Raw genomic sequence first — 23,037 nt, 5'->3', positions numbered from 1 at the left:
TTCATCCCAGGGATGCAAGGATGGTACAACATTCGAAAATCCATCAACATCATCCACCACATCAACAAAAAGAAAGACAAAAACCACATGATCATCTCCATAGATGCTGAAAAAGCATTTGACAAAATTCAACATCCATTCATGATAAAAACTCTCAGCAAAATGGGAATAGAGGGCAAGTACCTCAACATAATAAAGGCCATATATGATAAACCCACAGCCAGCATTATACTGAACAGCGAGAAGCTGAAAGCATTTCCACTGAGATCGGGAACCAGACAGGGATGCCCACTCTCCCCACTGTTATTTAACATAGTACTGGAGGTCCTAGCCACGGCAATCAGACAAAACAAAGAAATACAAGGAATCCAGATTGGTAAAGAAGAAGTTAAACTGTCACTATTTGCAGATGATATGATACTGTACATAAAAAACCCTAAAGACTCCACTCCAAAACTACTAGAACTGATATCGGAATACAGCAAAGTTGCAGGATACAAAATCAACACACAGAAATCTGTAGCTTTCCTATACACTAACAACGAATCAATAGAAAGAGAAATCAGGAAAACAATTCCATTCACCATTGCATCAAAAAGAATAAAATACCTAGGAATAAACCTAACCAAGGAAGTGAAAGACTTATACTCTGAAAACTACAAGTCACTCTTAAGAGAAATTAAAGGGGACACTAATAAATGGAAACTCATCCCATGCTCATGGCTAGGAAGAATTAATATCGTCAAAATGGCCATCCTGCCGAAAGCAATATACAAATTTGATGCAATCCCTCTCAAATTACCAGCAACATTCTTCAATGAATTGGAACAAATAATTCAAAAATTCATATGGAAACACCAAAGACCCCGAATAGCCAAAGCAATCCTGAAAAAGAAGAATCAAGTAGGGGGGATCTCACTCCCCAACTTCAAGCTCTACTACAAAGCCATAGTAATCAAGACAATTTGGTACTGGCACAAGAACAGAGCCACAGACCAGTGGAACAGATTAGAGACCCCAGAAATTAACCCAAACATATATGGTCAATTAATATTTGATAAAGGAGCCATGGACATACAATGGCAAAATGACAGTCTCTTCAACAGATGGTGCTGGCAAAACTGGACAGCTACATGTAGGAGAATGAAACTGGACCATTGTCTAACCCCATATACAAAGGTAAACTCAAAATGGATCAAAGACCTGAATGTAAGTCACGAAACCATTAAACTCTTGGAAAAAAACATAGGCAAAAACCTCTTAGACATAAACATGAGTGATCTCTTCTTGAACATATCTCCCCGGGCAAGGAAAACAACAGCAAAAATGAGCAAGTGGGACTACATTAAGCTGAAAAGCTTCTGTACAGCGAAAGACACCATCAATAGAACAAAAAGGAACCCTACAGTATGGGAGAATATATTTGAAAATGACAGATCTGATAAAGGCTTGACGTCCAGAATATATAAAGAGCTCACACGCCTCAACAAACAAAAAACAAATAACCCAATTAAAAAATGGGCAGAGGAACTGAACAGACAGTTCTCCAAAAAAGAAATACAGATGGCCAAGAGACACATGAAAAGATGCTCCACATCGCTAATTATCAGAGAAATGCAAATTAAAACTACAATGAGGTATCACCTCACACCAGTAAGGATAGCTGCCATCCAAAAGACAAACAACAACAAATGTTGGCGAGGCTGTGGAGAAAGGGGAACCCTCCTACACTGCTGGTGGGAATGTAAATTAGTTCAACCATTGTGGAAAGCAGTATGGAGGTGCATCAAAATGCTCAAAACAGACCTACCATTTGACCCAGGAATTCCACTCCTAGGAATTTACCCTAAGAACGCAGCAATCAAGTTTGAGAAAGACAGATGCACTCCTATGTTTATCGCAGCACTATTTACAATAGCCAAGAATTGGAAGCAACCTAAATGTCCATCTGTAGATGAATGGATAAAGAAGATGTGGTACATATACACAATGGAATACTACTCAGCCATAAGAAGTGGAAAAATCCAACCATTTGCAGCAACATGGATGGAGCTGGAGAGTATTATGCTCAGTGAAATAAGCCAAGCGGAGAAAGAGAAATACCAAATGATTTCACTCATCTGAGGAGTATAGGAACAAAGGAAAAACTGAAGGAACAAAACAGCAGCAGAATTACAGAACCCAAAAATGGACTAACAGGTACCAAAGGGAAAGGAACTGGGGAGGATGGGTGGGCAGGGAGGGATAAGGGGGGGGAAGAAGAAGGGGGGTATTAAGATTAGCATGCATGGGGGGGAGGGAGAAAGGGGAGGGTGGGCTGCACAACACAGAGAGGACAAGTAGTGACTCTACAACATTTTGCTAAGCTGATGGACAGTAACCGTAATGTGGTTGTTAGGGGGGACCTGATATAGGGGAGAGCATAGTAAACATAGTATTCTTCAGGTAAGTGTAGATTAAAAATTTAAAAAAAAAAAAAGAAAGAAAGAAAGAAAAGGGGGATTACTCCTTAACAGGATAAAACTATTGGTAAATCAAAGATCAACGCATGCTTTAAATATCCTTAATGTTGATCACTTAAAGGGTGTCAGATGATCAGCTATGGAGGTACTCTTTTCTGATAATATTCCTTTCTCTTAATTAAAAAAAAAAAAAAAAAAGCAGTTACTGTGTGCTGACCTCCAATGAGTTCTGCACAGTGGTATAGAGGGCATGTCAAAATGTGGGCAAAGGGTCTGTTTGTTTCTACGCAGAAGATCAAGGCCTAGCTTGGATACCCAGAAAATGAACTAAGATACGATATGAGGAGGAGCTTCCGGCATCAGCACTCTCTGGAGGACTCGTGCCGGGGGATGATCATCAAAAAGGCTCCACAGGGATCCGGACGATGCTGCGGTTGTGGCTGCATCCAGCCCACCATCTCCTGGACTTGCCATAAGAAGGAGGAGGGAGATGTCTAGGCTGGCATGTGCATACAGTGAGACAACGAATTTGACTGGATCTGTACTGTTGGAACTCAACCAGGAGTTGGGAGGGGTGCAAGTTGTAGCACCCCAAAATCTCATGACTATAGACTATCTATGGTTAAAAGAACATATGGGATGTGAACAGATCCCAGAAATGGGCTGCTTTAATTTGTCTGATGGTTCAAGTACAGTTGGAAAATATCCATCATATCATAGATAAATTTTCACAAATGCCTAGGGAGCCTAAATGGTTTTCTTGGCTTCACTGGAGATGGCTGGTAATTATAGATTTGCTTTGTTTATGTCACCGTATTCCTATTATGTCAATATGTGTGTGCAAATTAGTTAGTAGTTTAAAACCTATACATACTTAAGGTACTATACAAGAAGATATGTCAAAGAAATAATCAATCCTCCCAAGTTTCCTTCATATGCTACATCTATAGCTTTTCTTCTTCCTTCCTAATTACAAACTTTAAATAGAATTCGTGCCTCATATCGAATTTACCGAGTATCATAATTCCTCCAGGTGGTAAAGATACCTCGAGACAAGTGCTGGGCATAGAAGCCACAGGGCATAAATCTGCAAAGAAGTAAAAAGCTAACCTTTGCAAACAATATGGCTTCTCTCTCACTTACCAACTTTACATTTCCCTGTATGGCCCCGGAAGATGACTGGTTAGCCAGAGACGGGTAAGATTCCTCAAGGGAGGAACAACCTAAGACAGGCACAGTCGCAGGGGGGCCATCAGGTGAGAATTTGGGGATCAACAGAGGTGAGGCTCAGAACCTCACCCCCCCTGCTTTGAGAGAAATCTTCTGCATCCGTGGATGTCTTGCTGCCCTTGTCTAGCCTGGATTAATACTTAGTCCATAGGCACACACCTGATCATCTGATCATCTACATTTGCCTTCTTACAGCACTAAACTATGTTTTCTACCTTTATCTTGCATCTACCTACCACTTCAGCATTTTATTAAAAATAAAAATAATAATAATAATAGGAGAAATGTGGGATCAACATATAAATCAAGTACAAAAATCAAATGAATATTCATATTTGACCTGATGGTTTATAGGTCATATTGCATGATCAAAACCGAAAGTTTCTGTGATGACTGCCCTTGTACTGTTCACCATGTAAGAATTTATTCACTCTGTAAGAATTCGTTCACCATGTAAGAACTTGTTCGTTATGCTTCAGAAGATTGGAGACTGACGAGAATTAGGCTTGAGATGGATTAATGATTGTACATTGAGCATTGACCCCCCTATACTGAATTTTATTGTTGTTAACAACCATTTGATCAATAAATATGAGAGATGCCCTCTCAAAAAAAAAAAAAAAAAAAAAAAAAAAAAAATGTCCAGACCCTTCAAAGTCCTAAAACTGGAGGACTCTAATGAGATAAAATTTTAAATCACTTAATATATGATCTGTTTAGAAGTTAGGTTTTATTAATGTGCCTAAAAAACTGATGTACATTTGACAAATGGAAGTCCATCAATCAATAAGAAAACAGCCTCTCATACTTGTTTTCTCTTGTTCAGCTGCCTATTTGTAGGTGGGTATATGGCTACACAACTGCTCTACCTTAAAAGAACACCATACTCACTTTGCTTGGCACAATAATACTTAATATTCATAAAGTACCTTTATTTTCAAGGCACTTTACAAGCATCAGTTAATTACTTGTCACACCACTTGCAAGCTAATTTTCATCAGTCCAATTACAAGTGGACCACATTAAACTGAAATGGTGAAGGCAGGCCCCACAGAGAGGATCAGAGCCCAGGTGAGAATGTGAAAATGCTGGAACTCTTTGCTACCTGTGCTCATGGCTCCCTCAAAGTCTATTTATAGGTGAGAACCTGCCCTCACCAGGAAAGCACCAGAACACTATAAAAGGAAGAATGTGTTGTTTCTGAATATCTTGCTGGAGGTTTGGCACTAAGGTCAAAATGTCAGCGGAGAGAGATGAAGTAGTAGAAAGGCTTGTTGCCTTCTCACCTGAGTAGGCCTGACTGTTGCAACAACACTCTATCTACCAGAAAGGAAAAACAAGTCAACAGTAAATGACTCTGTTTTCACAAAAAAAGTTTTCATTATTAAAATTCAAATGAAGTTTGGCTTTTTTAGTGTTACATTTAAAGAATAAAGTGTTTTCTACAACGAATTTTGAAGGAGTTACCTACCCTAATTACAGTATATTTTCTTTCTGTAGAGAACAGAGTTAAATAAGTCCTTCTTAAATGAGAAAAATTTTAAACTCTGCATAGAAAGAATTACCCAATAAATGGAAAGTTATTTTTGCTACTGTCTTTGTTTTTTCCCCCCAATGCTCTAAATCTAAATACAAATGTATTCTTTATACATTGAAATAATGATAATAAATATAATTAAAAAAACTAACCAATCTGCGGTTTCAGTACTTCTGATTTATGGGCTAGGAGAGGGAGAAGTTGGGTAAAAGGCTGGCAATTTGGTAGTAATTAAGAAGTAATGTCCATTTGTGTAAACCTGAAAAAAAGCATATCACAAACAATTCATTATTTTCTTAAATATGGAAGAGAAAGATGCCTAATCTTAGTAAGTATTCAATCATAATAAAAAGTATTTTTTAACAAGATACATTTTCCATTATATTTGAAATTCTTTAGATTAAAATAGGTTTTCTACCTCTTTGCATTTCTCCAGTGTACTTTGTACACATACACACACACACACACACACATTTCTCATTAACATAAGACAGAGATTAGACCATTTTATTTTTTATCATTATGAAATTTGTGTCAGTCAAATTTTGTCACAGATATGAGTAAATGTATGTTATAGAAGTGCTCTTCAAAAATTAGTGTTAAGCCATTTTCATTTTAACAACATTTATTACAAATCACATTTTATAAACACTAGATAAATTACATACAAAAGCTAGATGTGAATATACAGAAGCGAAAACAGCAGTACTATTAACACAAGAGAAATGAGCTAGTATGTTTAAACATGTGTAACTTAATAAAATTACTAGTTTTTCACTGCTAATAATTTTTCATGAATTCAAAAGCTATTCAGCAACAAAATGTAGTATACTATAATTTCTATCAAAGTTTAGAATTATAGAAACAACCATAGCACTACTTATTTAAAATCTTTTCAAGCATTCAGAAGCCAAATGACTGTCCTTAAAGACAAACTAAGCATAGGTAAAAGCTCTGATCTAACTGAAGAATATAAAATTTTAAGCTCTGGTTAATAGATACTAACATCAGTGGAAATTTTTAAATTTACATCCCTCACATGTTACATTCCTGAGTTTTTGCTAAAATACCATAAAGATTTCAATTTAGAGCTTTGCAAAACATTGTATTACATTTCTGAAAACCAAAAAATATTGTGATTATTTTAAATGTGAATAATAGGGTTTAATAATGTGATCATAATCAGAAGGACCATGCTTAATTTAGCTTACCTATGGGAAAAATTAATGCCCTCTAACCATTGCTTGCAAAGCTCATTTGTAGATTATGATCAAAATTATATTAAACCTGTCACCAGTTTTATTTGCATCTTATGAAATGGACTTGATTTAAAGGAGAGATTGACTTATGTAATACAGACAGCTGTTATAAAGAAGGCTGAAATGATCTAATGCTAATGGTTAGCACAAGGCCAGGCACAGGGTAGGTGGTCAAGATTACTTAGTAATTTAATATGAACAGTCTTATAATGTATTATTTCTGAACAATACCACATATTTTCAATGTAGTTGTTATAATTAATCTGAAAATAGCCAAAAACAGTAAACATGAAAATACATTTTTATTAACAATCACAAGATGAATTTTTATAAGTGGCTATTTTCAGCCTTAGTTTTACCAAAATAGAATTTGATTTAAGGTTCCTTTTAAAAGCAGACCTATTAAAATTTCCTATTAGCTGTTGCATGTGATTGCTACCTGTGCTCATGGCTCCCTCAAAGTCTATTTATAGGTGAGAACCTGCCCTCACCAGGAAAGCACCAGAACACTATAAAAGGAAGAATGTGTTGTTTCTGAATATCTTGCTGGAGGTTTGGCATGTTCAGTCCCTTCTCGCAAGATCAACCTACCAGCATCTTCTGAATTCATTCGTTAGTTACAACAAATCCCTTAAAACACAGTTTCCCTTGGAGACTGAATCAGTGCATCTGGGGATTGGGTCTGAGAGTGGAGTTTTAAACAAGTAGCTTTCCCCTGCCTCCTGGTAAACTATTATGGTCAGATTGATTTGGAAACTAATGCTTTAAAGCAAACAAAATAATTTTATCATACTTGCGCATTACTTGATATCAGTGGCATGTCTAATGAAAATCAAACTTATCTAACTTTCTAATAATCTGCATAGCTTATCACCATGCCTAAGTATTTCTTAGCTAAATGTCACAAGGTTTTGTTCTAATTCTCCTAATAGCCTACAGAGCTGATAAAACAGTCATCACTTCTTTGAAAACTGCAGTGATTGTGCTTCTTTCATTTTAGTGTTGCATATGCCTTTCTTACCAGGATGCAGAAGAGTCATCTAGCAGTTGTATTCAAAAACTAAACAGTGAGGAATTTATTCAAATAATCATACTACTCACAAAATAGTCTTTAAACAGCTATACCAACATCAGTTAGTAGAGTCACTTGCAAAACTGCTTATCAAATACCTATTAATTTAAAAAATTCAATTTACAAAATGTGTCAACTCTGTGTACAAAGTCTCATTTGCCATGCTATGCAACTGGGAAGCAATTATTTAACTGGATATGTACACATGAAAAAATATGCAAAGGTTCATTCTAATTAATTAACTAGTAAATCCATCTATATTTTAAAAAATAAGCAATGGAATATATTCTCAAGCAAGTATCATGGAGCACTGAGGAAGGTTTAAATTATTAGAGATTTGAAAGAATGTTAAATTAGGATTAAAATAACCATTAGTCACTTCTATTTTCTAATAATAGTATCATATGCAGAGAAAAACTGCAAGTTTATTGAGGTGGGATAAATAGTTTTTAAGCTGATTGAAACTACTTAATTTAAAATGAACTATTTTTGAACCTCAAGCAAATGTTGCAGTATTCAACAATTTATTAAAACATAAATTTGAACAATTTTAGCATTAGTAAAAACCATTGCTACCATACAAATTAAAAAGAGCTTAATCCCAAGGCCTTTGTTCCACACTGATTTCATATCCCCATCTGTATATCAACAAAGTTGTAGAAGCTGTCTACATCTCCAGATGCTGTCTCCTTGCTTTCTGATACGAACATCTATTTTAAATATAAAAAAAACAAAAAATAAATACTAGTAATCCCAAAATTCTAAAACCCATGTTCTTCAAAGAACAAAGTCATAAGCTTGCTATTTTAAAGAGATTCAAGCTCATCATTTGTAACATTTAATCTGTAAATTTTCTTTAGAACCCATGCAATATACTTTCAATAGCTATAATGTAAATTGAGTTCTTTTAAAAGCACTTGTGATATAATTAAGGTTTTTACTTTCATACTACTTCAGTTGTAGTTTATTACACTTGGAATTTTACTGCTGTTTTTAAATATACAACAGTCATTATGAAAGCCACTGAATAAAGAGGTTTATTTAAATAACTTAGTTTCTTCTATTTTCTAATAACAATTTCAATAGGCTGAGAAGCAAACCTTGAGATTATCTTTTCTAAAGCAGCTAAACATATATTACTAATTTTAAATGAGTATCAATAAAGAAATATTCAACAGACCCCTCAAAAATATCTTCCACTAATGTTAGCCAGGAATTAGAGGATACGTGGGTTCTATTTAGTTATCATAAACTAGCTGTATGATGCTGACAACTTAATAAACCTCTCTGGGCTCAGCTTCCATACCTGTAAAATGAGAATGTTGCATTCGATAATCCTTAACTTATTCAGATCTAAAAACTCCAAATCATAACCATTCTCTGTTTCCTTTTCTTTTCAGTCTGATTATATCTGCCCTCTCCCTTGTAGTGTTGTGATAATAAAAGGAGACAAAAGACAAAGTACTTTATCTTTTTTTTTTATATGGAACGCTTCACGAATTTGTGTGTCATCCTTGCGCAGGAGCCATGCTAATCTTCTCTGTATCATTCCAATTTTAGTATATGTGCTGCTCAAGTGAGCACAAGACAAAGTACTTTAAATTATGCAAATTCAAGTAACCATAAACCAAATCAGACTACAAAACCAAAAGTTTCCTGAGATATTTAGTTTAAAAAAATCAGTTACATATATATATTATATATAGTCATTTAATCCTCATGTATTTGTATTTTAAGTTACATTGTTACCGAAGCCTGAAATTCTTAGCTATGGCAACCTCATCAACATATCTAAAAAATACCTACATTAATGATTTCTAGATATAGCTCAAGATCAATTTTTGATGAAGCATTAGTGAAGCAAATAAAAATGAACGTGGGCAATAGGATCATCAATCTAATGCATGTAATCTTAGAAATATAACATTTTCAATATATCACTATTTTTAAAAAAGGAAAGATTTAAGACATTTGATGAGACTTTTTACTTTAAAAACTTACATATTATTCAAGTTTTTAGTAAGTAGATTCATATTCTGTATGTTTTTAAGCAATTAAAATTTTAGTTTGGCAAGGAAAAACCAAAGGTTAGCTCCCAATTATTTACTGTAGATTCTAAAAATCATGATCTGCTTTTTAAAAAATTTCTAAGCAACGACAGGGATAAAAATACTATTTAACTGTAATGAAAAGATGAAATGAAAAGGTTTGACTGAAATATAGTTAATAAAGTCTTGTACCTTGGTCCCATTGAATATCTCATGGACAATAAGTTGACATCCTTCTACAGCACCATCTCCATTAAACTCCAAGGCAATAACAGGACCTATAATTGAATACAAAACCATTCTAAAAACTTTTTTACTTTTCCCTGAAGAATCTCTGGCATCTTCCTTGGGCATAAAAGAAAAGGAAAAAGGAAGTATACAGATGGGCCACATCACTTCAGCTACTTTTTCCTACTCTAATCATAAAACAAATTAACATAGACTCTCATCATATGATGAGTAACTTCATTGCTATTAGGACTAGTGTCACATTTTTAAGTGTTGTAAATAGTCTGGTTTTTCTGGTTTTTATTCTTCTATAAAAACCATAAAAAGTCTACTCACTTAGCAGTACAAAAAATAGTTAAGATGACAAATAAGATCAAAAGCAATTAAATCAACATAAGTAGGTTTTGCCAGGCAGCCAGCCTTGCTCCCAACTCTCCTATTTACCAGCCAGGTAGCAAGTTCTGAGCCACCAGTAATGAAACTAAGCCAAGTAGGAATTGAGGCTAGGAGCCAAAAGTAATGGCCATCTGAAAATATTTTTCTTGAGTGTGCCTTAAAACTACATTCTAGAACCAAAGACCAAGTTTTATAAAAAAATTGTCTGAACAGGTTATTTGTGCCTCCTTTTCCATACATTAATTTGAATACTTCTAAATCACCTGTACTTTAAATTCTGGCATAAAGATTTAGGGTTTAATTTGGCTTGGATTTAAATGTCATATTGGCACTACTGGTGTCAACCTGTTGGCAAATACAGCCATAAGTTACCCAAGCGAACTATGCCCTTCAATTCAATTAATCCTTACTCAGCTGTCACTATATTCCTAGTAGATTTGCTTTTTAATCCCCTACAGTAATGGAGAAGTTCTGACCTCCAGGAAATCATAAATTTCTTGAAAAAAGATATAAATCCATTAAACAAATACAGCATTAATAATGAATTACTAAAAGTAATAAAATACTAAGGTGAATGAATATGAAACACTAAGCTGAATGTAGTCACATGCCCTAGGACAAAGCACAAGAGAACAAGAGAAAAGATCACACTGCGCTGGGCAGCGAAATAATTGAGGCTTGTGATTTAATACAGAATACAGAAAAGGCAGGATATGTAACAGTCAGCTGTGAAATTAGATACAGAGAACAAATTGAAGTGTGAGTTTTTCAGCCTCAGAGTGTGTAGATCAGGATAGGAGTTGAGTAAAGACAAGAAAGTAACTGGAGAACATTTTCACAGAAAAATGGATGATTCTATATGTGTGGCGCAAGCAATGGGTAAGATTAACCTGGAACGTCCTGTTGAGCCAAAAAACAATGATGCTATCAAAGGCTAATGGAACTATATCAAAAGGACATATGAGCCAGCTTGAACGGAGCCCAATGGCCAAAGATGAGATAAGATCAGAAGGACTAATAACAGCAATTTATTAAAACATACTGAATATATAAAATCATGAGCTCATAATATTTAGAAAAGAGAAGAAAACAAAATTGGACACCACTGTAGGCTGTTAGGGTACCAATTCATTACTCTGAAAATTGATGCTTAATTATTTTCCCTTTATACATTCTGCTTTTCTGATACAAAGCATATTTCAAGTTAACCAAACAGCTCTGGTGTATGAGAAGTTCTGCTAAAATCCTGTGCATAAAGTGAAGGTTCCTATGGCCAGGATTCTCACCTGGCCCTGGTCGGCTAGCTCACTACACACGTGTGGGCAATACATTGTTACTGACTCTATATAAACAGCTCCACCCAGTGCTCTGGGCTGCACAGTTGCAGGGATGCAGGAGAGCAGAGGCTGGAGTGGTGGCAGTGCCAAGGACAGAGACTGAGATGGCTGTGGGAGTAGAGAGGCCCAGAAGCAGAGACCAGCTTGCTGCATGCAGATTTGCTCTGAGTAGACAGGATTCTTGTGACTGACCTGCCACAGTGGGAATAAAGTTGGGTATAAATCCTTTCACCCCAAGAACATTCCATTGTCATTTTTCATTCTCACTGAATCCATAATGAACTTGCCTGGGGCTGAAACCCATTGGCAAGACACATCCATAAATAAATGCAGAGGTAGTAACTTGATTAGAAAAGCATCATTTTGCAACTCCTAATAAAATAATTGGATCAGGTAACAATCATCAATGTTTTTAGCATCCCACAGGGAAGACTGACAGGAAACCATGATGAAACTATAAGGCTGTCACCACGGGAACATACCAATCAATCTTTGCATCATTACAGTGCAACAATCAAATATCATATGCCTTCTCATTTAATGCTATGGGAAACAGTACCACCTGTAAAATATTCTTGCCCCAAAATAACTAAACCTGAATGTAAACAAGGCTTTGATCTAACTTTCAGTCTGTAAGAACCATAGAGGAACAAATTAAACAAACCCATGCACACTACAGGACAAATGACCAGGCATTTTTGTTTTTGATTTTTTTACAAGACAAAAAGGAAAGGGGGAACACCTGTTTCTGGTTAAGAGCAATAGAAGATAAAACAAGTACATACAGTTAGTGGGCCAATAACAGATCTGGATTAAATTAATTCTAAAATTATACATAAATAATGTTTTTAGACAATTAGGGAAGTTTGAATATGGACTAGGTATTAGATGATATTAAGGAATTGTTAATTATGATAGATGTGATATTACATTGTGGTTACTTAAGAAAACATCCCTTATTTTGTTTTGTTTAAGACTTGTTGTCTTGCCAATGGGTTTCAGGCCCGGGCAAGTTAACTATGGATTCAATGTGACCAAAGAAATGACAGTAGAATGTTATTGGGGTGAAAGGGTGTCAGGGTCCTGGGGTTGCCTTTGAGGTTTTAGGGCAACGCGAAGAGCAAAGGCAGCAGGAGTCATCATGGAGGGTGCTCAAAGAGGCCGCTTTACTCTGCACACAGCTCTACTTCTGATACTGCTACAGTACTAATTCAGAGTTACAGAAGTGTTAAAGATGCGCATGTGTGTGGCCTTCATGGCCAGGTGCCTGGCCTTTAGGGCCCTTGTCTAGCTTCTTTTTTATGAGTATAACATGCTGTGTTTTCAGGTTTCTCAAGGCCAGACATATTTGGGGTGAAGCAGCAGACAGCTGTCTCATAGAACAGTAGGGAAACTGTGGGGGAAGGGGCCTTCCCTACATCCCACCCCTTTCTATAGGACAGCAGTCGTCTGCTTCTTCCTTGCACACAAAGCAGAGCTCTGCACCCAGAGCCCACAGAAACAATATAAAGAATAGCAACAGACAAGGGGGCCACATGCCCCAGCGGCCACTATGGTTAGGAACCACCACCAAGTGGGACCAAGCTGTGACCACCAAGTAGACAGGGGGTGTCTAGCCAGTGGGTTTCAGCCCCTTGCAAGTTCTCTATGGATTCAGTGTGACCAAAGAAATGACAGAACGTTTCTTTGGGGTGAAAGAGTTTATTACCAGGCTTGTTCTCCCGGCGGGAGGTCGAACACTAGCGTCTCTGCCTCCACCCAGAGCACTGGGCCGAGCTCTCTATATAGTGCAATAATAGTTTATTGCCTAAAGGTGTGGAAGCAGTAGCCTAGCAACAGGACAGTTACATCATCAGGTGGTTTAAGTTCAGTGAGGATCCTGGCCATACGAACCCCAACTTCACCACACTCCACCCCTCCAGAATTCTTGCCTTAAAATCTACATGCTCTCAGTCTTCCACAATGGTCCCTGGGCAAGAAAACTGGAGCACTGTAACCAGATTCCACAACAGCAACAGGATAACAACAACATAGAGATAATAACAACAATTATGATACAACAACATTTTGATACAGGTAACAAAAATTATAATAATCCTCAAGCCAGAGGAAGCTCCCAATCCACAAAGACCTTAGGGGTGATAAGACACATGTTTTAATGACACCAACATAGGCAAATTTTGTCCATCGGGCAGGATGCCTGCAAGAAAGTGGTCCTGTGATAGGACTGTAGCAGGAAGGGGGTCCCTTCCAGGTCTAGTAGACCATACTTATACTCCTTTCCCTGTGGGGGTTACTGAAGGGTCTATATATAGTGCTGCTGGAGGTGCATGCACTGGCCATGATGACAGAACACAACTCCCCGCTAAGATGCTTCTACCTTCTGGCCATTCAGGATATACTACTGTGACCTTTGGGAGTCACTCTGCTGTTATTCCAGGAATACACAGGAGGCCAGCTTCCAGGCCTTGTTCCCAAGGTGCCAGGAGAGCCAGCCGTCATTGGTCCATGTGTTGAAAGGTCCAAGGCCACATCCACTCAGTGGAGTCTCCGGGGTTCAGTGCAGTTGGTGCTGGCAGCAAGATGTTATTCTGGAGGCCAAATCTTAGCTTCAGTGATTCTTCTTTGGTTTGTACTTGCAGTTGTATAGGGGAGACAGCCATACATGTTAACATGTCTATTGGGTTCAGGGTTCCCTCTAGGGGTCTCTCGTTCAAATGCCATAGCACAGTCCATAAGCAGACTGACCATCCCCATAAACTATTGGTATCTGACTTTAGTCTGGATTTTAACAAGCCATTGTGCCTCTCTATCATGCCTGCTGCAGTAGGATTGTATGGCACATGAAACTTCCATTTGATTCTCAGCTGTCACACTCATTCTTGCAGTGTATGTCCAGTAAAATGGGAGCCCTGATTACTCTCAACTACCTGTGGTCGGCCATAGGAGGCAAAGAGATGCTCCAGGCCTCTTTTGGTTGTCTGCTGGTCTGCACAACGGATAGTAAAAGCAACCAGAAGTCCACTAGCTGTGTCCACACAAATCATGGCATACTGATATCCTTCTGACACACGTAGAGGCCCAATATAGTCTATCTGCCACCTGATGAGGGGTATAGGTCCCTTAGCTATTGTCCCATGTTGCTGTAGAACTCAGTGTTAAGTCCCTTTTGGAGCAGATGACACACTCCTGCCGGGCTTTACTAACTTCTTCAAAGGTCAAAGGCAAGCCCCACCGACAGGATACAGCCCACATTGTCTTTTGCTCTGCATGCAACAAACGCTGATGTAACCATTGGGCTACATCAGAGGAAGGCTTTCCTTCTAACCAACATATCTGGGCCAATTTATCTGATTCATCATTTCCTGGGGATGCCAGTGGCAAATGTCCTGTCACATGGTATAGTGTAATTATTTTAGTCTGACAACAGGCCCATAAGTCTTGCCACAATTCTTACCCTCAAAGGGGTCGGTGACCAACCAGCCAGTTGGCATGGTACCAGGTTGGTAGCCACAGGGTCAAACCCCAATAGCTTAGCTGTCGGTGCAGAAAACTATAGGGGAGGGCTCCTGGCTGATCACAAGCCACACAGCCCACAACTCTGCCCATTGGCTGCTCTTCCCCTCACCATCTTCCATCCATATTGTCTCAGTCTTAGAATGGAAAGCTATGGCCCTCCATTCTGGGGGGCTGCCCATGGCTGGAGATGTCTGTGTACCATGTATCTTCGGGTATAGGGGCTCTTCCTTCCCGATAGGGACTCTCTGCTACTAATGGTTCAAAAGCAAGTTCTTCCCACTTTTCACTAGTATATGTCACCAGCCCCAATAAGCATTGGAGTTCTTCACTCAAGGGGCTACTAGAGAGGGCATGGCACTGCTGTAAGTAAGCACCCCACTTGGCCAGTGTGGGTGTTTGTGCTACACTGCTCCTTGGCTTTTGGGTCCAGTTTTGTACCCACCCCAAGATGGGATAGGTGGTTATTACCTTTATCAGGGCCATTCCAGTAATGGGTTCTATAGCTAGCAAGGTGTGATACACGGCAGCCAGTTGTTTTTCTATCAAAGTGTATCATACCTCTGCCCCTTTCCAGAGTTGCGACCAGAATCCAATAGGTTGGTGAGTTCATTCAAGCTGCTGCCAGAGACCCAAGCCATAACCATCTTCAGTCACATGAACGTCCAGCTCACAGGGCCTTGATGGGTCTATCACACTCAAGGCCTGCATGGCCTTGATTCCTCATTTTGCTGTAGTAAAGGCAGATGCACATGTCTCATCCCAGTCCCGCCTGACGCCCTTTCATACCAACCAGTAAAAGGGCTATAGAATTTGTGCCAAATCTGGGATAATCACTCTCCAGTAGCCTAGAGTACCCCAAAACTCCTGTAGCAATGCTGAAGTTGTAGGGTAGGAAAGGCCTGGATTTTATCTATAACTGCTTCTGGTATAACTTTGGTCTTAATCTGACCAGACGACCCCCAAAAATTTGACAGACAAACCAGGTCCCTGAACCTTGGTGGTGTTCACAGCCTATCCTTTCTCCTGCAGATGTTGCAGCAGTCTAGGTGCTGCACATTCTAGATCTGAAAGAGAATTGGACATGAGCATGACATCATCAATATAATGGTACAGCCACACTGTTGGTGGTTTCTCCCATATAGCCAAGTCTTGGGCTACAAGTCCATGGCAGATGGTGGGGCTGTGGAGGTATCCCTGTAGGACAGTGAAAGTCCATTGCCATCCTTCCCATGTGAAGGCAAACTGTTCCTGACTTTCCTGCTCAATGTCAATGGAAAAGAAGGCATTAGCAAGATTTATCACATAATGGTATGTTCCTAGTTCATGGCTGAGGGTATCCATCAAGCCTGCAATAGAGGGGACAGCAGCATGCATAGGTGGTATGACTTAATTCAATTCTCTGTAATCCACAGTCATATGCCAGGAGCCATCTGGCTGTTTTACTGGCCACACTGGGGAATTGAAAGGACTATGGGTGGGCTTCATAATTTCCACCTTTTACAGCTCCTGGAGAGTTTCTCCAATCTTTTTATGCTCTCCAGGCAGTTTGTATTGTTTGGTATTAGTCACCCGCTGAGGCACAGGCAAAGCTATGGGTGGGTGCCTAGCATGTCCCTTCAGAACTGCCTTCACCACACGTACCCTCAGTTTGAACTCACCTGCAGTGGTCTGCAGCCATAGACCCTGCAGGATATCAATCCCCAAAATATATTCAGGGATAGAAGATATATACACAGTATACTCTTTTGGGGGTAGATGCCCTATTCCCAAAGGGATTTGAGCTTGTTTCACTCTGATAGCCTTACCCCCATATTCATCTATGATAGTAGGGGTCCCTGGGAACCACTCAGGGTTACCATGAATCAGTGAACATTCAGCCCCTGTGTCCATGAGAGCCAGGACACGTTGTATGCTCACTGGGGACCAATGGATAGCTATTTCAACATGTGGTCTCTGGTCCCCCCCATCCCTCAGGGCAGGTACTCAACCTTCCCCTAAGTTGAATCGTGATCCCCAATAATATTCCTGTGTGGGCCCAAGTGAGATTGGCTCGCTCTCCAGCAGGAAGTCTTGCAAACACACAGACTGGACTTGTGGCTCTGTCTCTGACCTCTGCCTCTTTGGTCTTAATGGCTGGAACTGCTGCTCTGGTTTCAGTTGTTGCCATAGCTCTAGTAAGATCCTATTTGACTTCCCATCTAATTTCCTTCTATCTGCTCATGCCCGTATTAAACCAACCCACATCTGGGTCCTCTTAACCTTCATAGGGCCCTTTAAATTCTTCCTGTGAGTAGAAGACCTTATTTCTTTCCATGTTCTCACTGCTTCAGCCTCTTCTAAGTCTGCTACTGTATGTGTCACCTCGTTTACAGGCTGCCCTAAGTGAGGGGAAAGAATGGCAACTAGAGACCTAAAGAGGGATGTGGGAGCCATTTGAAACACAATATTTCTCATCCCAGTAGTGAAACTCTCTTCATCTGGGCCATTATTCTCTGGACTATAGATGGCATTTCTTATGCCTAGCTCTCGTAACACGTGTTGGAGCTCACCATAGTCTGTCATTTAACAGGAGAGGATGGTAGATCACCTGGATTGGGCCACACAGCATGAACTGCAGCCATAAGCCAACTGAGGAAGCAGTGATTCTCTGGGGTCTGATGTGCACTTTGTAACCTCTGCCTCAAGGCAGGGAAGCTAGCTTTCCCATCTCTCATCACAACAGAACAGCTTGATCCACCCCTAAGTCCCACAGATGCAGGAGCCAAGCTGATACTGACTCTGAGGGCTTCTGCCTAAACTGGGAGCCCAAATCCAGCAGCTCAGCCTGAGTATAGGGGCAGACCATAGAGTGCTCCACGTCCTGGAGAGGGGGCTGCTCCTCTCCTTGGGGAACATTCAGCTGCTGGGTCTTTATTTTTGTTACAACCACTGAGCGTGCTTTCAGTACAGGAGGGGTCAGTGCCTCCAGCACCACCTCTTCATCCTTCCGCAGCTCCTCCATTTCCAGGGCTGATGGCACTTTTCTCTCCCCTGCCCTGAGTGCCTCCTCTGCTACAACCTTTACCTTTTCTACTGTGCCTCATAGCAATGCTAGCTCAGTCTTCAGCAGCTCTTACCTTCACCTCAATGCTTCACAGCTCGCGTTCTTGTGCTACCTCCACCTGTGCTTCCCTCAGGAGTTCATCTTTTTCCTTGATGGCCCTTTCCTCCTTCAGAGCACCTGGCAGCACTGCCATCTTATTCTGTAAGCAATCTTTTACCACTTCAATGGCAACTTGCTGCCAGCATTCTTGTGCTGCCTCCTTTCGCATCAATGCCATTTCCTTCTTCAGGGAATTCACAGAAGTTTGCAGCTCGCATTCTCATGCTGCCATTTCTTGGGTCTTTTTCAGGAGCATGTCCTTCTCTTCTGTAGACTTATTTTACTACTGTGAGAAGCAGCCAACCCATAATCCCCGCTGCTTCATGGGCACTTTACTATACCAAGGGCCACCCCTACTGCCTCAGGTATCACCTCCACTTGCCTCCAGTCCTGGGGTGGGGCCCAGCCCTCTGGGAGGCAAGCCACCTCAGACCACATACCCACTGGGGGACAGTTGACTGTATCCCCATTCATAGTCGCAGCCCACTGAAGCACCCCTCCATAAGGGTCGCCTGTCTTTTTCATTGGTCAACAATGAACCCTGCCGACTTTGCCAATTGTCTTGCCAGTGGGTGTCATCCCCCGGCAAGTTTGCTATGCATTCAGTGTGACCAAAGAAATGACAGTAGAACGTTTCTTTGGGGTGAAAGGGTTCATTACCTGGCTTGTTCTCCTGGCGGTAGGTTGAGCACTAGCGTCTCTGCCTCTGCCCAGAGCACTGGGCTGAGCTATCTATATAGTGCAATAATAGCTTATTGCCTAAAGGTGTGGAAGTGGTAGCCCAGCAACAGGCCAGTTACCTCATCAAGTGGTTTAAGTTCACTGAGGATCCTGACCATAGGAACTCCAACTTCCCCACAGGGTGTCTTGGGATAAGGCTTGTATCTGAGACACTACATTATCCACTTTTTGGAGCGTAGCTTGTATTTGCTCCTGGTGGTCTGGGATATACGCACAGCAGTCAACGTGCAGTAAAGCAAAGGTACCCCTTTGTGCAGCTGTGAGTATATCCAGAGCCATTCTGTTTTGTAAAGTCACCTTCCGCATTTGGGTGATTTTATTTAGCAATAGGGCTAGCAAGGACCTTGTTACAGACAGCATGTTGTTACGAGCAACATGCTCTGCCAGGGCATCTATTTGTAATTCTACATGTATAGTGCTGGCTCTTGGAAGAGAGCCAGGGGGTAAAACCACCATGCCATCCATTTGGGTGGATGCCAGCAGGAATATACAGCATCCCAATTATGTGTGAGCCATGGCAAGGTTTGCAATATCTGTCCTGATATGCAGGGGCAGCCCCACATACAACAGCCTGTCAAATTTGCAGGGAGATAGGACCAGCCATATTTCCCACATATCCAAATGGTTTCTCCCAGCAGGGGGTCGGTCAGCACAATGCCCACATGGGCACAACCATCCCATCAGCATTTAGGGGTGCAATTAACACTGACATTGGCACACAGTTTTCTGGGTAACCAGCCAACCATGTGACTGGGTATGGAAACCTACTGTTTAATGCACAGTGGAGCTATAGTTTGCAAGGTTACATGTATACTAGACATCCATCCCTGCCCATTATACATGGTATTCTCTCCAGTCAGAGCATGTGCTGATTGCTGGGTCAACTGCTTAGCTGTGTGCCGTTTTGCTTCACCTTCGGCATCACTGTGATTCCATGTTTGAAGGAGTTTTCATGCAGACAGGTTGGCAGGAGCAATTTTCTATGGCAGTCCGGCAGTGACTTATGTGGGCAGTTCTATACACACCCAGCAGTGTGAGACATTATGTACCTGGGCAAAAGTATGGGCCCATGCCACCATACTACTGCTCTCTGTCAACCTGGGTGGAAAGACAGGGCAAATAAAGACACCATGAATGGCAAGTCCTGGTTCTCCGGGTGGATATAAGCGACCTTGTCATGTTGTGACAAAACAGTGGCTGCCAGGGGCGATTTCCCTGGTCTGTGATACCAGACCAGAGTGCCCAAAGGCACTGGCAGAGTATTAGGTTTAGCCTTTACCAGAAATTGTGGTATTGGCTATACTTGCATTACCAGAGTTCTTGCCAATATGGCTGTTGCCCTATCCAGCAAGGAAGCAGTCAGTTTAAAAGGCAACTTTCCTATCCATGGGGTAGTTTGTAACCCATGGGTCAGCCCCTCTCCCCATACCTTATACAATGCAACCAATGGGTGTCCTTCAAACACCCAGGTGCACGGCCATGTCCACTCCTTGGTACAGTCAGGAGACAGTGTACATGGAGCAGGAAGGAGCAATATTTCTTCCAGCAATTGTGGCTCCAACTCACTGGGGTCTTGTTTTAAATATTTTAAGAGACACGGGTGAGCCACGAACAACTTTTCTATGGGACTAACTCCAGTTTTCCTTGGTTGCTCATTCAGCAAGCATAATGCTACAGTTAAGTGCTTCACCCACTGCATCTATACTAAATGTTTCAATCCCTCTGAAAAATGGGTACCCAACGATGATGTGGGTAAAAGTGAGTGCATTGAGCACATGCTTGCACCTCTTGGTTTGCATCAGCAAACGTCAGCAGAATGTGCCATCTTTGGGCAACTTTATACATGGTTCTAGGGCCTACATACTCTAGTTTTTTATGCAACCATGGCCCCATGTCCACAGGGGGCAGTTTCTGGAACATACAAGCCCTGACCAAAGTATCAGCCATGTTATTCTGACCTGATCTCCTAGTTAAAACAAGCCACACTACCTGTAATTTAGCCCATTGTCTGGATTGCCCTACTTTAGACTTACACCAGAACTCTTTCTGTAAGGGCTGAATGGTGACAGCCACCCATGTCAGTGGGTGGCCCTTTGTGGATCCATTTGTATACCAGGCCTGTGCTGGTGGCATCCCTGTTTCCTCCTCATAGGGGCTTACCATTGGCACTTCCACGCTTGGTAAGGTGGGTGTGGCTTCAACTGCAAAAGTTAACAGTCCCAGGACTTGCTGCAAATCCTGTGAGAGAGGGCTTTTGGAGAATTTAGCCCATTGTTCTAAATTGGCTCCCCATTTGGTCAGGGTGGGTGTCTAGGTAACTCTAGTCTGGGGAGCTGTAGCCCAGGCTTGCACCCATCCCTCAATTGGGAGGGCAGTAATGCTTGTATTTCAGTGATTCCTTTAGTAGCTATTAAGGCAGCATACACTGCTGCCAGCTTTTTTTCCAACAGCAAATAGTGAGTCTCAGCTCCTTTTCACAACTGAGACCAAAATCCTACCGGGACTTTGCAGGCCTCGTGCTTCTGCTATAATCCCCACCCATACCCATCCGTGCTGGCACACACCATCAGCAGAAACGGCATGGAGGCGTAAGTGACTCGCACTGTCTGGGCCTGAGCCACTGCTCTTTTTGTCTCAGCAAAAGCCTTTTCTACTTCTGGCATGTAGTCCCACGTTTCCCATAGCTTTATAAGGCAATGCAGTGACTTGAATAGCATGGCTAAGTGAGGGATAAATGTTCTCAAATACCCCAACAAGCCTACATGTTTGTAGCTGCCTAACAGTTTTTGGGCGGGGGTACTGTTTTATTTTATCAGTCACTGCTTCAGGTAAACTTTTGTTTTATCTGACCAGACAACATTTAAGAACTTGACAGAATAACCAGTCCCTGCATCTTGTCTTTGTTGATGGCCCATCCCCACCCCTGGAGGGCCTGGCGCAAACTGCAAGCCACAGCTTCTAGACCCGGAAGAGAATTAGATGTTAACATTATATTATATCTATATAATGGAACACTTGAACTGAGGGTGGATGGGACCATGTGGCCAGGTCACTAGCCACCAAGCTGTGACACAAAGTAGGACTGTGCAAGTATCCTTGTGGAAGTGAATGTCCACTGCTGGCCTTCCCATGTGAAGGCAAACTGTTCCTGGCTTTCTGGTGCAATGTCAATGGAGGAAGGCATTAGCCAAATTCAACACAAAGTGATAGGTCCCCAAAGTCACAGTCAGTTTATCTAACAGGTTAGTAATGTTCGGTACTGCAGCGTGCAGTAGGGGAGTTACTTTGTTTAGTTTCTGATAGTCCACTGTTATTCTGAGTGCCGTCAGGCTTCTTCACAGGCTACATGGGTAAATTAAAAGGGCTGTGTGCTGGGCAGATGGTGTGTGCTTCCTCCAACTGCAAAATGGTTTGGCCAATTTCCTCCTGTCCACCAGGCAGGTGGTATTGTTTAATGTTTACTATGTGGGTGGCTTGTGGCAACACCAAAGGTGTGTGGTGGGGATGACCTTGCCACACTGTTCTCACAACATGCACATGCACACGCAACTGAAACTCCCTCAGAGTCGTTTATGTTATAGGACCATGTAGCACATCCACCCTTAGGATGTATTTTGCTATCAGAGATACATAAACTACATATTGATGTGGGGGCAAGCACCCAATTTTCAAAGTTAGAGTTACTCGCCACACCCACACTGTTTGCCCACTATACTCCTCTATGACTGCAGAGGGGCCCAGAACCTATCCAGGTTGCCATGAAGGAGAGTGGAGTCAGCATCCATATCACCAGTGCCAATACCCACTGTACATTCTGTGGGGACCAGTGAATGGCAAGTTTAACAAATGGGCTCCAGTCCTCTGGTGTCCCAGTATACTGGGTATCCCAGCCCCACCCCTAGTTGGGAAGGAAATCAGTCAGCGCACAAGGTACGGGTTCCTGGTCTACCACAGCACTTGCCTGCACCTGCTTCATGGGCAGTCAGCGAAAGCCTTGGTCTGGATACAACTGTTTCCATAGCCCCATTAAGACTTTCTAAGGCTGTTCATTAAGCTTTTCCCGAGC

The 23,037-nt window shown here is 41.2% G+C and overlaps 1 protein-coding gene and 1 non-coding gene across 6 annotated transcripts in view; both read right to left on the bottom strand.

Annotated features, from left to right (window-relative positions):
- Positions 1 to 23,037, bottom strand: part of RP2 (RP2 activator of ARL3 GTPase) — a 95,434-nt gene that overhangs the window by 9,732 nt on the left and 62,665 nt on the right. For 3 of the 5 annotated variants that reach the window (XR_001853642.3, XM_017664170.3, XM_017664171.3), the window contains exons 4-5: positions 9,801 to 9,886; positions 5,382 to 5,488 (exon numbers count right to left, since the gene is read on the bottom strand). Coding sequence is in view for 4 of the 5 variants with exons in the window: in XM_017664170.3 (XP_017519659.1) it covers positions 5,408 to 5,488; positions 9,801 to 9,886 (167 nt within the window). In the remaining variant the exon portion in view is untranslated. Of the gene's footprint in view, positions 1 to 5,381; positions 5,489 to 5,836; positions 8,271 to 9,800; positions 9,887 to 23,037 lie in introns of those variants that run through there. The other 2 variants (XM_017664169.3, XM_017664173.3) reach the window with 1 other exon arrangement.
- LOC118967982 (U6 spliceosomal RNA) lies at positions 9,038 to 9,144 on the bottom strand. The gene has a single exon (XR_005055366.1). It is a non-coding gene; the product is annotated as a U6 spliceosomal RNA (small nuclear RNA).

The sequence above is a fragment of the Manis javanica genome, chromosome X (assembly GCF_040802235.1).
Source record: "Manis javanica isolate MJ-LG chromosome X, MJ_LKY, whole genome shotgun sequence".
Lineage (NCBI taxonomy): Eukaryota > Metazoa > Chordata > Mammalia > Pholidota > Manidae > Manis > Manis javanica.
The sequence above is the reverse complement of the archived record's forward strand: the minus strand, read 5'-3'. Positions and strand labels throughout refer to the sequence as shown.